The 15,592-nt window shown below is 50.4% G+C and overlaps 1 protein-coding gene and 2 long non-coding RNA genes across 5 annotated transcripts; 2 read left to right on the forward strand and 1 right to left on the reverse strand.

Moving 5' to 3' along the window:
* The first annotated feature begins 1,036 nt into the window (after nucleotides 1-1,036).
* On the forward strand, nucleotides 1,037-5,930 carry LOC130262884 (nucleolar pre-ribosomal-associated protein 1-like). 2 transcript variants are annotated; one of them, XR_008842166.1, is made up of 4 exons: nucleotides 1,037-1,557; nucleotides 3,932-4,147; nucleotides 4,719-4,897; nucleotides 5,529-5,615. XR_008842166.1 is itself a non-coding variant. In XM_056510387.1 (2 exons), the coding sequence occupies exons 1-2, from the start codon at nucleotides 4,853-4,855 to the stop codon at nucleotides 5,928-5,930; spliced, it is 447 nt and encodes a 148-aa protein (XP_056366362.1). In that variant the 5' UTR covers nucleotides 4,808-4,852. The 2 variants fall into 2 exon arrangements, 1 of the variants encoding a protein (XP_056366362.1); XM_056510387.1 differs by lacking the exons at nucleotides 1,037-1,557; nucleotides 3,932-4,147 and having other exon boundaries at nucleotides 4,808-4,897; nucleotides 5,529-5,930.
* Nucleotides 3,344-5,638, reverse strand: LOC130262948 (uncharacterized). 2 transcript variants are annotated; one of them, XR_008842178.1, is made up of 3 exons: nucleotides 5,549-5,638; nucleotides 4,663-4,908; nucleotides 3,344-3,494 (listed from the first exon to the last, which is right to left on the reverse strand). It is a non-coding gene; the product is annotated as an uncharacterized LOC130262948 (long non-coding RNA). The 2 variants fall into 2 exon arrangements; XR_008842177.1 differs by lacking the exon at nucleotides 3,344-3,494 and having other exon boundaries at nucleotides 4,523-4,908.
* A 6,222-nt stretch (nucleotides 5,931-12,152) lies between the features above and the next one.
* On the forward strand, nucleotides 12,153-15,592 carry LOC130262967 (uncharacterized). The gene is made up of 3 exons (XR_008842212.1): nucleotides 12,153-12,237; nucleotides 14,653-14,867; nucleotides 15,433-15,592. It is a non-coding gene; the product is annotated as an uncharacterized LOC130262967 (long non-coding RNA).

Consider the following 15,592-nt stretch of genomic DNA (forward strand, 5'->3'; position numbering starts at 1 on the left):
CGGCAGCACTGCCGCCCTTCCCACGCTCGCAGCCGCGGCCGCTCTCGCAGCCCGAACTCGGCGTCACCCTCCCCTCTATTCACACACACCCCCCGCTCCCCGCTCCATCCGGGCAGCGAAGGCGGGGGCGCCGCTGCAATCCGGATCTCCGGCGAGGAGAACAGCATTGCTGCCCTGCCGGATTGAGAAATCCGATTCCTTGCAGAGATTGAGGGGATAGGGAGCTCAGCCTTAGGCTGGGTTTTGGCAGCGGCAATCGGGTGAGGAGGGGAGAGGGGAGCTGCTCGGCAGCGGCTGCAGTACCGCGCTGTGCCCACAAGGCGGCGTTAGCGGCGGGTGCGCAGCCAGGGCTGGGGCGGGGCAGGGGCGGGGCCGGGGGAGCGTCCCAGGGGATGGAACGAAGAGGGACAGGGTCAGCGCTGGGCTAAACCCCCAGAACCCCCAAAATTAAAAAAAAAAAATTAAAAATCCAATAAAAACTTTAAAAAATCCCATCAAAATACCCTAAAGCAACCTTAAAACCCCCCAAAACACCCCAAAACCCCTTTAAAAACGGGGGACGGGGCCACGTGACACCCCAGGCAGTTACAAAGCCCAAGGGGCGGGGATCGGTTTAGGGTGCATTGCTCTGGGCCTGAGCAATCGAGCCGAGAGAGATCGATCGGCAGGCATCACGAGAGTCGATCGCCGAGCGATCGATCGCAGGCATCGCTAGTCGATCGCCGAGCAGTCGATCGAGGCATCGCTAGTCGATCGCCGAGCATCGATCGGCAGGCATCGCTAGTCGATCGCCGAGCATCGATCGCAGGCATCGCGAGTCGATCGCCGAGCAGTCGATCGGCAGGCATTAACATGGCCATCGCTGTGCCGCGAGGGGCGGGGCCTTGACTGTGATGCGAGGGGCGGATCCGCGGCTGGGACTCCGGGGGCGTGGCCGTCACTGTGACAAGGGGGGCGGGCCCGCGGCTGTGATGCGGGGGGGCCGACCCGATGACGTGCGGGGCCGTGGGCGGAGCCCGGGCCGCTGACGTGCGGGCGCTAACGTGACAGCGCTTCCGGTTCGGGTGCCGGCGGTGCCGCCGCTCCCTCGGCGGGCGGAGTGTGGGGCTCGGGCACCCGGCGGCATCGGGGCGGGCGCTGGGGCCGCGCGGCGCTGCCGCTGCTGCTCCGGGCTGCTGCCGGGGCTCCCGTGCCGCCGGCCGTGCGCGGGAGGGCGGTGCGGGGATTTCCCCGCGCTGAGGGGAACCGGCCCCGGCGCCTCCCGAACCCGCCGCTCCGGCGCTGCCAGGGAGTTTGTGATCAATTAAAAAGATGCCTTGTATTCTCGGAGTGGTGCATTCTACCTCTGCTGTTTTTCCTGCTAGTCTGGATCCTCTGCTTAGATTTTTTTTTTCTTCCTATTTTAGATGCCCTGGCTGTGGTGGATGTCCCGGTTGAGGGCAGTGATGGCTTTCATGAAGAAATCTTTAAATGAAGACGGGATTACCCAAACCTTTCCCTTCCCTGCTGCACTAGAAGCCAGGAATATCCTGTTGCTTCAGTCTGAAAACGGAACAGGTACAGGTTTTTTTGGTATTGTGCCATTTCTACCAGTGGCGTGAAAGGGGCATCATTTTGAGCCGTTTTTAATAATTCTTGGGGATATTTTTGGGGTGTTTCTGGCTGGTTTTTTGGGGTATTTTTCTCACTTTGGCCACCTGGTCCAGCTAATTTTTGGAGTTTTTTGAGGGAATATTTTTGGTAATTTTGGGGGATTTTTTTGGGAAATTTTTTTCAGGATTATTGGTAATTTTGTGGGGGGTTTTGGTAATTTTTGGGATTTTTTTGGGAATCGTTTTGGGATTTTAGGGAATTTTTTTTCGGGTTTTTGGGAATTTTTGGGGGATATTTATGGGGATATTTTTTGGGGTTTTTGAGGGTTTTTTGGGACTTTTTTGGGGATTTTCTGGGATTTTTGAGGGGTTTTTGGAATTTCTTTGGGAATTTTTATTGGGATATTTTTGGTAGTTTTGTGATTTTTTGGGGAATTTTTGGGGATATTTTTTAAGGATTTTTGGTGATATTTTTGGGGTGTTTTTGTGGGTTTTTTTCATCTTTGGCTGCCTGGTTATGGGGATTTTTTGGGTGTTTTTTTTGGGGTGTTTCTAGGGGGGGTTTTGGGAATTTTTGGGGGGGTTTTGGTAATTTTAGGGTTTTTTTGGGAATTTTTTTGGAGTTTTTGGGTAGTTTTTTGGGGTTCTTTCTCCCCTATGGCTGCCAGCTCCAGCTGATTTTTGGGGGGATATTTTTTAAAATGTTGGGGGATTTTATGGGGGGATTTTTTTTTTTTTTTTTTTTGAGTTTTGCAATTTTTGGGGATATTTTTGGGGAATTTTTGGGGGTTTTTTGGGGTTTTTTTTCTTACCTTTTGCCACCAGCTCCAGATGATTTTTGGGGGGTTTTCTGAGAAGACTTTTGGTAATTTTGGCGAATTTTTGGGGGTTTTTGGTAATGTTTGGGATTTTTTTGGGATTTTTTTGGGGATTTTTGGATTTTTTTGGGGAATTTTTTTTCTTTTTTTTGGGGGGGATATTTTTGGGGAATTTTTTGTGGATTTTTGGGGAATTTTTGTAGGGATTTTTTTGAGGATTTTTTTTTTTTTTTTTTTGCAGGATTATTTGGGATTTTTTGGGGGTTTTTGGGAATTTTTGGGGGGATTTTCTTTGGGATTTTTTTTATTTTTAATTTTTGGCGATTTTTTAGGAATTTTTTCTTGGGTATTTTTGGGGGTTTTTTTGGTTTTTTTTTTTTTGTTTTTTCCTTACATTTGGCCGCCACTTCCACATGGTTTTGGGTGTTTTTTGGATGGATATTTTTGGTAATTTTTGGGGATTCTTTAGGGGAATTATTTTTGGGTTTTTGGGGGATTTTGGGGAATATTTTTGGGATTTTTTGGGGCTTTTTTTGAGGATGTTTGGGGATTTTTGTGTTGCTTGTGTTTGTTTGTTTTGTTGTTGTTGTTGTTTTGTTTGTTTGGTGTGTTGTTGTTTCTTTTGGTTGTTTTTTTTTTTTTTGTTTTGTTTTGTTTTGTTTTTGTGTAGGCCAAGAAACAAATTCAGCTTTAATTGTCATAGGAGCTGCTAGAGAAGACAATCTAAGTGTCATCAGTTCTGTACAGAGAAAGCAATGTGGAGCTGCTCTGAGGTGCAGCTATATTGTGTGCAGGGAGAAAAAGTTACAGAAAAAAAAATATACTTGGGTTATTTTATCTTTTGATTCTTTAAAAAAAATAATCTAGCCACTTTCTATAAATATGAGTTCCAAGATGAATTTTGGTACCTTTTTCTGCTTGTGTTGCAAACAGGACACCTTGATAAGCGTGATTCCTAGAGCTGAAGGGAGACACCACAGCCAGACAAGGTGTGCAACCACCTGACTTATTTCTTCAACCACCTGATTTATTTCTAGTACAATTAGAACAAACAGCCCTTTCCTTTTTAATAAAGATAAAGCACCTAGGTGAGATTTCAGAGGAAAAAAAAAAAAAAAAGAAAGAAAAAAAGGCATCAACACTCATTTGATCATTGTCAAACACAGTTATAATTTGTGACAGAGTGTGCCAAAAGAAGAAAACTTGGGTGGATGGCTTTCTATATCTAGAAGAGGTAATCAGTTCTAATGAGTAGGTGGCTACTTTGCATCCTTTTTTTTCCCTTGTGCAGATTATATGTGTCAGTTCAGAGTGCCTGCAGTTGCCTCTGGCTGGGTTGGGGATCACAGGCCCCCTGGGCTGGGTTTGGTGAGTTTTTCTCCAAGGCCAGCAGTGAACACTACTACACTCCACCTGAGTTCAGCTCAGAGCTCATCTCAAAACATGGGGAGCTGAGGAGATTTTTGTTTCATATTCATCACTGTTTTTCTCTTATGATTTTTTTTTTTTCACTTTAAACAGTTTAAAAATCACGAGGAGGTGAGCAAAGAACCTGCTGTGCCCCTGGATTCTGCATTTACCACTTTGCTAAAGAGAGCCTATGAGAGAGGAAGCAATACCCTACTGGAAGGTGGTGTTCAGACAAAATTGGCTTCCTGGCTCCCACCTGACCAGCTTTTGTTGGGAGTAAAGCATGTGCTGTTATACCTGAAATCCACAGTGGAGAACTTCAGCAGGGTAAGAGCAATATTGTAATAATATTGTGGTTATGTTTGATTTATTTTCATGTAGAAGGTACAAATGACTTAGCTGTTCAAACTTAGGTTCCAGTTCTGTAGCTCTTTTTTCTGTGCTTGTCTCTGAGGCTGCACAGCACCGTACAAAACTGCACGTAATTTGTAAACAAATGCCAGTTCTTATTATTGAGGATTTGCTTTGGATTTACTTTGCATGGGTTACCTTGCTGATCAGTGTGAGTGCAAATAACCTCGAGATTTTAATCCAGCTCCTGGGTCTCCCCAGGAAGCCTTTGCAGAGAGTAAAATTCACTGGCCTGTGTACCTCCAAATGTCATATATATAATGTATAAATGAACATATATAGATGTGTAAATGAAATTCTATCACTATTTATTTGGCAACCTGAGACTTCTCTTAGAATCAGGTTTCTATTAAGGGAGGTGGTTCCTTCTCCCAGAAGAGGTTGTAATCTAAGTAGTTCTTAGTTAACTCCTATTCCTGCTGTATAATTACCTGTCTGCTCCCATCCTCCTCTTTTCTTCACTTCCAACATGTCTTTGTTTTCATAGCTTGGTAAAACTTTGGGTCCTCAGCTTGTTGATCTCTGTGTGGACCTGCTGAGCATCTTGTTGTGCCGGGACAATGAAATAAAGCTGGAGCAGCAGCAGAAGCAGGAGGAGCATCAGGCTGATGGGATCTCTTCATGGATGAGGAGCCTCTGATGACAGAAGTGTCTTCAAATGACAAGGTACCAAATCCCTGCATACAGAGGCACATGTTAGTAAACTTGGGTTTGGCCGATTCTCTGGGGAATAGTTTTGCTGATCAGAGAGTTGTTGTCAAGCTCTTGGAGGGGAACTTAGGAATGCAGAGCGTGAGGTTGCTAAACTACTGTCTGGAGATGTGAGCCAGCTGCATCACCCACAGTCCCACCCCTGAGCTGGAACACGGTCAGGAGAAGTCTCAAATCAGATCACCTTTTCAGGAAAAAATGCATCCCCTCAGCCCTGTGTAAAGCCTTATTGAAAATTATGTACCTGAGGAGGGAATTTTTTCTCCTTTCATCTGTTCTGTGAATTTGTGGAGATTAGAGTGTGTTGATGAACCCCAGAATACTCAGTTCTTCTCTGCAGACGAGCTTAGACACGTCCAGAGTGTTCAGTATAACAGCATAAATCCCACAGCATAAATGTTGAGAGAATGATATTTATGTGCTTGTAATTCATTAATATTTTTTATCCTCTGGTCAGCTAGTAGACAGTTTCATGTTCAATAATTGTAACTGATAAAATGTGGAAAATAGGCAGATGAATGAGTTTATTTTTTACCCTGCACTGTGATTATCCATTCAGTCATGCTGTTACCTCTGTTTGTTACAGACCCTGGAGGATGCACTCACCTTGATTTTCAGACATCCTGCACTGGAGAGCTGGTTCCTGGCGTTGGAGCTGCGCTCTATTCCTCAGCCTGGTCTGAACCCTGTCACTGTGAAGCTCCTGTCAGCTCACCTCCATTCTGGGGTGCTCCAGCTGCTGAAAACGAGAGATCACAGACACGTCTTGTCCAAGTATTTCAAAGCCATCACCAAAAGTGTCCTGGAAGAGCTGCAGACTGGGGGGAAGGACCAAAGCCAGGTCTATCCCAGGAAGTCTCACCAGCTGCAGGCTCTGGAGGAGCTGCACATGTACATGACTGCAGCTCAGCTGAAGGAGATCACTTTAACCATGCTGCAACTTCCTGAGATGGGCTTGGCTTCTCAGAAATCTGAAAAAATCCCCTAAAATAGGGAAGCAGTTAAGCTTCTATGGACAAACTTTGGTGCAGCTCTTTACAGACAGCCACCAAAGACAGCCCCAGCAAGGAGAACTTCTGCTGTCCACAGAGCACATTAAGGCTTTGGGGAAATTGATGTCAGCATCGGCCAGAAGAGATTTGGAGCGAGTTTTCCTTCAGGCTCTCCAGAGTGAGCCAGTCCTTGCTCTCACAGGTGGTGTTGAGGTGCAGGCTCACTGCCTTGCCCAGTGCTCACTCACCTCCCTGGCCATTGTGGCCATGCTGATCCAGCACTCCAGGACTCACCTGCTGCAGTTGGAGCTCTGGTGTCTGGCAGTGCCACTGGGAAGTACCTGAGGAAGCACATGGAGAGCTTTCTTCCACTGGTTCATGTGCATTTGCAGTACAGAGACCTGTATGGATTCAGCCGACCTTCCGCAGGTAAAGGCACCACTGAGCCCTGCCTGATGCAGGAGGCCCTGCTGGCCTTAAGGGCTGGCAATCTTCACACCACAAATAAAGGCGATAAGACCTAGATGTCTGACCTCTAGTGACTGTCTTGGAAGTACCTCTGCAGCACTAAAGGTGAACAGCTGTTCTGAGGCTTGCCTGTTTGAAGCCAAGTGCTCTTAAGAGTTACTGCTGCCCTGATTTTTCTTTTGAAGCCCTTATTTAATGCTTGGTGAATGTGGAATTCTGTCTTTGTGCTTCTCCTGATTTAGTACAGGAGATAAAACCTTTTGCTCAGGCAAGGAGAGAAGAGTGTCTGGAGCGTGCAATGCCACAACCAGATGGTTTTTGTAGAAACTGAGCTTTCACTTTTGCAGAGTCCAAGAATTTTCTTTCTAAAACAAACCTCCGCTCTGGGCTGGCTACAGTAATGCTCATATGTAATGTCATAACCTCACAGTGCCTCCTGGAGGGTGGATATTCCCGTGCAGAGCTGCCCCTTGAACGCCAGCTGTGCCAGGAACGGGCAGAGCGTCCAAGGAAGCTCAGCAGCATCGGGACAGGGACAGGCATCTGCTCCAAACAACTGGCTATTTAAAGCCCTCATCCCCCAGCCCCACCCATGTCCCTGGGGGCAGCTGACAGAGCTGCCTGGAGTCAGCTGATTTAGCCCCCCTGAGCCGGGGCTCCAGGTGATATTTTCAAGCAGGAGAAGGCAGGGCCGGGGGCGCTCCCGTCCCGTGCCAAGGCAGCTCCCCGTGCCCACGGGAGGACATCTCTCCCTGCAGCAGCTCAGCTCCTTTCAGAGCCTCAGCAAGTTCTTTTCCCTCAGCAAAGGGTGCACATCCCTGCCTTCAGCACACCTCCAGTGGGACCCACCTGGGAAAGCTTTCCATCCCTTCTGCACTTCCAGCTGGCTCCCTGGAAACTCCCACCTTCGTCCAAACAAAACTTCATCCCACCTGAACCTTTGATTTGAAGGCATCTCTGCAGGCTGTCGGTTGGCATTTAATAGCTGTGAGGGAAGACTGCCTTGGCTTCAGTGCTGCTGCTGCTGAACGAGGCCTCAGGCGGGAAGGGAAGGGAAGGGAAGGGAAGGGAAGGGAAGGGAAAGGGAAGGGAAGGGAAGGGAAGGGAAGGGAAGGGAAGTAACAGAGAAGGGAAGGAAGGAAGGGAAGGGAAGGGAAGGGAAGGGAAGGGAAGGGAAGGAATTGGGGTGGACAGGACATACCTGGCAGCTGCCTGGGAGCTCTGGGAGGCTGGAACCAGGAATTGCTGTCTGAGCCCCTCTGCACAGCCCGTGCCGCCATCACCAGGACACGCCAGCTGCTCCTTGGGCTGCTTTTGGGCTGTCAGTGGCCTGTATCCAGGCTGAGCATCTCCAGGAGCCTGCTCAGAGCAGCCCCTGGCCCGGGAGCCACGGGCAGCCCTTGAGCCGTGTCCGTGCCAGCGCCGGCCGGGCGCCCAGCGCCCATCCCGGGCCGTGTGCTCGGCACGGGCAGGACGCTGCAGGCACAGCCCCTGCCCCGAGGGCCCAAGGACAAGAGGTGCTGGATGCCTTTTGGGGACTCCTGGCCTCGTCCTGCCCCTCGCAGCTGGGACACACAGAAACATCAAGGAGCATTGCTGGCACTGAGGGAGGCACTGAGGCCTCTGTGCAGCTCTGGGCCACAAAACCAACCCCAGTTTCAGCAGCTGCTTCATTTGGGCAACACTCACCTGCAGGAAATGCCACCTGCCACTCTCCAGAAGAACTCAGGCCACGCAGCAAGGGAAGCCTCAGAACCTGTCCTGCTCACTTCTCCCTACAAAGAGACATGGCAAGAGCAAATCTACAGCTGCTGGGTAAATCCTGGAAAGGGCAGGAAAATCAGGGGATGGGAAGATGCGGTGCTGTCATGCCAGCTGCCAGCCAGTTCTACCCTACAGCCGTGGCAGGGGCTGGTGTGTAAAGCTGCTTTAGCAGAATAGAAGGAGCTGCAGTTTCCTTGCTGGAGCCAATGATTCCCATCCTTGGGAGTTTCATACCTGAGATGCAGAGGGCTCAGTCAGTCGGAGCACAGTCCAGGTAGTGCCAAGGTTGTGAGTTCAATTCTCCCACGGGCCGTGTCCTCGAGAGTCGGATTTTAGGAACCCTCTCAATCCCAGTATATCCTGTGACCTGGAAGCAAAGGGGAAAAGCCGCAACCGAGTTTTAATAAAAGAGGTTTTGCCATTGCAGAGCTTTTTGGAGTTGCAAAGCAAGGGAGAGGGGGAGCATCCCATCTGGCAGGTGAATGAGAAACAGCCCGAGCGGAACCGTGCCCGGCCCCGCCGAGCGGCTCCTCCCGCGCCCAGCCCCGCTCGTTCCGCAGGGGTGCGCGGGCAGCAGCCCCGGGGCTGTGCGCGCACGGGAACGGGGAGCCGGGCGCTGCTCCGCGCTCAGGGCTGCGGGGCCTCCGCGGGACGGGGGCACCGGGAGCGCCGGGATTTGGGGCTCCAGGGCTGGCACGGCGGCCCCGCGCCCGGCCGGCTCCAGCCGCTCGGGCTCTCCGGCCTTTATTATGCGGCGTCCCGAACCCCGCGGGGCGGGGGAAAGAGGAAAAGCGGGCACGGAGGATGGGAATGGGGGGCAGACGGGGCGGTCGGGGTGGGTGACCAAGGACCGAGGGCGGGGGGCGCCGGGGTGTGCGGGGCAGCGGGGACAGGGGAAGGGGCGCTGGGGGGGGGGGAATGGGAGAGTGGAGGAAGGAGGGGAGGCGGAATTGTGGGGGGGGGGGGGGGGAACGGGAGCAGGGAGAGGGAACAGGGACAAGTGTGGTGGGAAGGGAATGGGAGGGTGGGGAAGGAAGGAGGGAGGATTGAATGAGGGGAATGGGAGCAGGGAGAGGGAATGGGGGGGCCCAGGGTTGGGGGGAAGGAAGGGTAGAAGCAGGAGCAGGAGAAGAAAGGAATAGAACAGGGTAGGGTAGGGTGTGTATAGGGATGGGGGGCGGATGGAAGGAACAGCGGGAAACAGCCAGGGGAGAAGGAGGGACACAGGGATGAGAGGAGCAGGGAGGGCTCGGGCTGCGGAGGGAAGCGGGACGGGGAGGGAAAGGCCGGGGGGGGAGAGGGACGGGGGACCCAGGAGGGGAACAGGAGAGGGGAGCGGGGTAGGGACAGGAGAGGGAGAATGGGGGGCACAGGTTGGCGGGGGGGAGAAAGAAAAGAAAAGGAACACGGGGAGGAGGGGGAAAGGTAGAGAGAGAAAGAGGAGGAGAGGCCGAAAGGGGCGGGGAAAGGGTCGGTTTGAGGAGGAGAGAGAAAGGCAAGAAAGGGAGAAAAAGAAGGGGAACACGAGGAGGAGGAAGGAGGGGTAGAGGGTTTGAGAGGAGGGAAAGCAGAAATCCAACCAGTCCCTGTGCGCGGAGCTCAACGCAGCCACTGTCCGCAGCGAGCTCAGCCCGGGCAAATGGCGGCCGAGCCAATTACCTGGAGTTCAATCACCTCGGCCACGCCCCGCGCAGCCCACACGAGACCCCGCGCACCTGTGCCGGGCCCGGCCCCGCCCCTGGATCACCTCACGGCCCCGCACCTGGATCCCCGCCCGGTACCGCCGTCGGTGCCGCCCTTGGTACCGCCCCTGGTTCCGCCCTTGGTACCGCCCCCGGTACCGCCTTCGGTACCGCCCCCGGCAGGACAGGACCCCGAAGCAGAGAAAGGCGCCCGCAGCCGCCTGTCGGCGCCTGCCCTACTCCCGCGCGCCCGCGGCGCCGCTGAGCCCACAGCCCGTGTCCGCACTCTCTCGGAAACGCCGCAGAAAATCGCGCCGCGGCGATCGCTGTCGGCGTCGCGCGCAGGCAGCCCCCAAAACACACTGGGGTCCTTCATTTTCCCCGCCCTTTCTGCCGCCATATATAGAAGGTCAGGCCGTACCGGCCGAGCCGCCATCTTGAGAGTGGCAAGACGTCACTTCCGCCCTTCTCTGCTTCCATCTTTACTACTGGCAGAGGCCACTTCCGGCCCGGCTGCCATCTTTGTTGTGGTACCCGTAACGCCCCTCACCATCTCAATTTCTAATTCGCCTGCCTGAATCCGGCAACGACGCCGAAAAGAGCTCCGGCCGACGCTCGAGCGGCGGCAGGCACGGGCGGGGATGCTTGTCTCGGCCGGGCTCCTGCCGCAAGCGCATCCGCAGCGTGGCGGCAGTCCTACAGGGCAGCGTCCCGGCACGCTCGCTCCCATCATCGGAAGGGCACGCGCGCAGCACCGCGCTGTGCCCACAGGACGTCAGCGCTGCCAGGGCGCCGGAGCGGCGGCGGCTGCAGTACCAGCTGTGCCCACAAGGCGGCAGCACTGCCGCCCTTCCCACGCTCGCAGCCGCGGCCGCTCTCGCAGCCCGAACTCGGCGTCACCCTCCCCTCTATTCACACACACCCCCCGCTCCCCGCTCCATCCGGGCAGCGAAGGCGGGGCGCCGCTGCAATCCGGATCTCCGGCGAGGAGAACAGCATTGCTGCCCTGCCGGATTGAGAAATCCGATTCCTTGCAGAGATTGAGGGGATAGGGAGCTCAGCCTTAGGCTGGGTTTTGGCAGCGGCAATCGGGTGAGGAGGGGAGAGGGGCTGCTCGGCAGCGGCTGCAGTACCGCGCTGTGCCCACAAGGCGGCGTTAGCGGCGGGTGCGCAGCCAGGGCTGGGGCGGGCAGGGGCGGGGCCGGGGGAGCGTCCCCGGGGATGGAACGAAGAGGGACAGGGTCAGCGCTGGGCTAAACCCCAGACCCCCTAAAAACCCCAAAATTAAAAAAAAAAATTAAAAATCCAATAAAAACTTTAAAAAAATCCCATCAAAATACCCTAAAGCAACCTTAAAACCCCCCAAAACAACCCCAAAACCCCTTTAAAAACGGGGACGGGGCCACGTGACACCCCAGGCAGTTACAAAGCCCAAGGGGCGGGGATCGGTTTTAGGGTGCATTGCTCTGGGCCTGAGCAATCGAGCCGAGAGAGATCGATCGGCAGGCATCACGAGTCGATCGCCGAGCGATCGATCTGGCGGCATCGCTAGTCGATCGCCGAGCATCGATCGGCAGGCTCGCTAGTCGATCGCCGACATCGATCGGCAGGCATCGCTAGTCGATCTCGCGAGCAGTCGATCGGCAGGCATCAAGAGTCGATCGGCCGAGCAGTCGATCGGCAGGCATTAACATGGCCATCGCTGTGCCGCGAGGGGCGGGGCCTTGACGTGATGCGAGGGCGGATCCGCGGCTGGGACTCCGGGGGCGTGGCCGTCACTGTGACAAGGGGGGCGGGCCCGCGGCTGTGATGCGGGGGGGCCGACCCGATGACGTGCGGGGCCGTGGCGAGCCCGGTCCGCTGACTGTGCGGGCGCTAACGTGACAGCGCTTCCAGGTTCGGGTGCCGGCGGTGCCGCCGCTCCCGTCGGCGGGCGGAGTGTGGGGGCTCGGGCACCCGGCGGCATCGGGGGGCGCTGGGGCGCGCGTCGGCGCTGCCGCTGCTCTCCGGGCTGCTGCCGGGGCTCCCGTGCCGCCGCCGTGCGCGGAGGGCGGTGCGTGATTTCCCCGCGCTGAGGGAACCCGGCCCCGGCGCCTCCCAACCCGCCGCTCCGCGCTGCCAGGGTTTGTGATCAATTAAAAAGATGCCTTGTATTCTCGGAGTGGTGCATTCTACCTCTGCTGTTTTTTCCTGCTAGTCTGGATCCTCTGCTTAGATTTTTTTTTTCTTCCTATTTTAGATGCCCTGGCTGTGGTGGATGTCCCGGTCGAGGGCAGTGATGGCTTTCATGAAGAAATCTTTAAATGAAGACGGATTACCCAAACCTTTCCCTTCCCTGCTGCACTAGAAGCCAGGAATATCCTGTTGCTTCAGTCTGAAAACGGAACAGGTACAGGTTTTTTTGGTATTGTGCCATTTCTACCAGTGGCGTGAAAGGGGCATCATTTTGAGCCGTTTTTAATAATTCTTGGGGATATTTTTGGGGTGTTTCTGGCTGGTTTTTTGGGGTATTTTTCTCACTTTGGCCCCTGGTCCAGCTAATTTTTGGAGTTTTTTGAGGGAATATTTTTGGTAATTTTGGGGGATTTTTTTGGGAAATTTTTTTTCAGGATTATTGGTAATTTTGTGGGGGTTTTGGTAATTTTTGGATTTTTTTTGGAAATTTTTGGGGTACTTTGGGGAAATTTTTTGGGAATCGTTTTGGGATTTTAGGGAATTTTTTTCGGGTTTTTGGGAATTTTGGGGATATTTATGGGATATTTTTTGGGGTTTTTTTGAGGGTTTTTTGGACTTTTTTGGGGATTTTCTGGGATTTTTGAGGGGTTTTTGGAATTTCTTTGGGAATTTTTATTGGATATTTTTGGTAGTTTTTGGTGGATTTTTGGGGAATTTTTGGGGATATTTTTTAAGGATTTTTGGTGAATTTTTTGGGGTGTTTTTGTGGGTTTTTTTCATCTTTGGCTGCCTGGTTATGGGGATTTTTTTGGGTGTTTTTTTGGGGTGTTTTCTAGGGGGGGTTTTGGGAATTTTTGGGGGTGGTTTTTGGTAATTTTTTTTTTGGAATTTTTTTTTGGGAATTTTTTTGGGTTTTTGGTTTTTTTTGGGGTTCTTTCTCCCCTATGGCTGCCAGCTCCAGCTGATTTTTGGGGGGATATTTTTTAAAATGTTGGGGGATTTTATGGGGGATTTTTTTTTTTTTTTTTTTTTTTTTTGAGTTTTGCAATTTTTGGGGCTATTTTTGGGGAATTTTTGGGGTTTTTTGGGTTTTTTTTTCTTACCTTTTGCCACCAGCTCCAGATGATTTTTGGGGGGTTTTCTGAGAAGACTTTTGGTAATTTTGGGCGAATTTTTGGGGGTTTTTGGTAATGTTTGGATTTTTTTGGGATTTTTTTTGGGGATTTTTGGATTTTTTTGGGGAATTTTTTTTTCTTTTTTTTTGGGGGGGATATTTTTGGGGAATTTTTTGTGGATTTTTGGGGAATTTTTTGTAGGGATTTTTTTGAGGATTTTTTTTTTTTTTTTTTTTTGCAGGATTATTTGGGATTTTTTGGGGTTTTTGGGGAATTTTTGGGGGGATTTTCTTTGGGATTTTTTTTTATTTTTAATTTTTGGCGATTTTTTAGGAATTTTTTCTTGGGTATTTTTGGGGTTTTTTTGGTTTTTTTTTTTGTTTTTTTTCCTTACATTTGGCCGCCACTTCCACATGGTTTTGGGTGTTTTTTGGATGGATATTTTTGGTAATTTTTGGGATTCTTTAGGGGAATTATTTTTGGGTTTTTGAGGGATTTTGGGGAATATTTTTGGGATTTTTTGGGGTTTTTTTGAGGATGTTTGGGTTTTTTTTTTGTGTTGCTTGTGTTTGTTTGTTTTGTTGTTGTTGTTGTTTTGTTTGTTTGGTGTGTTGTTGTTTCTTTTGGTTGTTTTTTTTTTTTTTTTGTTTTGTTTTGTTTTGTTTTTGTGTAGGCCAAGAACAAATTCAGCTTTAATTGTCATAGGAGCTGCTAGAGAAGACAATCTAAGTGTCATCAGTTCTGTACAGAGAAAGCATGTGGAGCTGCTCTGAGGTGCAGCTATATTGTGTGCAGGAGAAAAAGTTACAGAAAAAAAATATACTTGGGTTATTTTATCTTTTGATTCTTTAAAAAAATAATCTAGCCACTTTCTATAAATATGAGTTCCAAGATGAATTTTGGTACCTTTTTCTGCTTGTGTTGCAAACAGGACACCTTGATAAGCGTGATTCCTAGAGCTGAAGGGAGACACCACAGCCAGACAAGGTGTGCAACCACCTGACTTATTTCTTCAACCACCTGATTTATTTCTAGTACAATTAGAACAAACAGCCCTTTCCTTTTTAATAAGATAAAGCACCTAGGTGAGATTTCAGAGAAAAAAAAAAAAAAAGAAAGAAAAAAAGGCATCAACACTCATTTGATCATTGTCAAACACAGTTCTAATTTGTGACAGAGTGTGCCAAAAGAAGAAAACTTGGGTGGATGGCTTTCTATATCTAGAAGAGGTAATCAGTTCTAATGAGTAGGTGGCTACTTTGCATCCTTTTTTTTCCCTTGTGCAGATTATATGTGTCATTCAGAGTGCCTGCAGTTGCCTCTGGCTGGTTGGGGATCACAGGCCCCCTGGGCTGGGTTTGGTGAGTTTTTCTCCAAGGCCAGCAGTGAACACTACTACACTCCACCTGAGTTCAGCTCAGAGCTCATCTCAAAACATGGGGAGCTGAGGAGATTTTTGTTTCATATTCATCACTGTTTTTTCTCTTATGATTTTTTTTTTTTCACTTTAACAGTTTAAAAATCACGAGGAGGTGAGCAAAGAACCTGCTGTGCCCCTGGATTCTGCATTTACCACTTTGCTAAGAGAGCCTATGAGAGAGGAAGCAATACCCTACTGGAAGGTGGTGTTCAGACAAAATTGGCTTCCTGGCTCCCACCTGACCAGCTTTTGTTGGGAGTAAAGCATGTGCTGTTATACCTGAAATCCACAGTGGAGAACTTCAGCAGGGTAAGAGCAATATTGTAATATTTGTGGTTATGTTTGATTTATTTTCATGTAGAAGGTACAATGACTTAGCTGTTCAAACTTAGGTTCCAGTTCTGTAGCTCTTTTTTCTGTGCTTGTCTCTGAGGCTGCACAGCACCGTACAAACTGCACGTAATTTGTAAACAAATGCCAGTTCTTATTATTGAGGATTTGCTTTGGATTTACTTTGCATGGGTTACCTTGCTGATCAGTGTGAGTGCAAATAACCTCGAGATTTTAATCCAGCTCCTGGGTCTCCCCAGGAAGCCTTTGCAGAGAGTAAAATTCACTGGCCTGTGTACCTCCAAATGTCATATATATAATGTATAAATGAATATATAGATGTGTAAATGAAATTCTATCACTATTTATTTGGCAACCTGAGACTTCTCTTAGAATCAGGTTTCTATTAAGGGAGGTGGTTCCTTCTCCCAGAAGAGGTTGTAATCTAAGTAGTTCTTAGTTAACTCCTATTCCTGCTGTATAATTACCTGTCTGCTCCCATCCTCCTCTTTTCTTCACTTCCAACATGTCTTTGTTTTCATAGCTTGGTAAAACTTTGGGTCCTCAGCTTGTTGATCTCTGTGTGGACCTGCTGAGCATCTTGTTGTGCCGGGACAATGAAATAAAGCTGGAGCAGCAGCAGAAGCAGGAGGAGCATCAGGCTGATGGGATCTCTTCATGGATGAGAGCCTCTGATGACAGAA

Source organism: Oenanthe melanoleuca, chromosome 25, assembly GCF_029582105.1.
Source record: "Oenanthe melanoleuca isolate GR-GAL-2019-014 chromosome 25, OMel1.0, whole genome shotgun sequence".
NCBI classification, from domain to species: Eukaryota; Metazoa; Chordata; class Aves; order Passeriformes; family Muscicapidae; genus Oenanthe; species Oenanthe melanoleuca.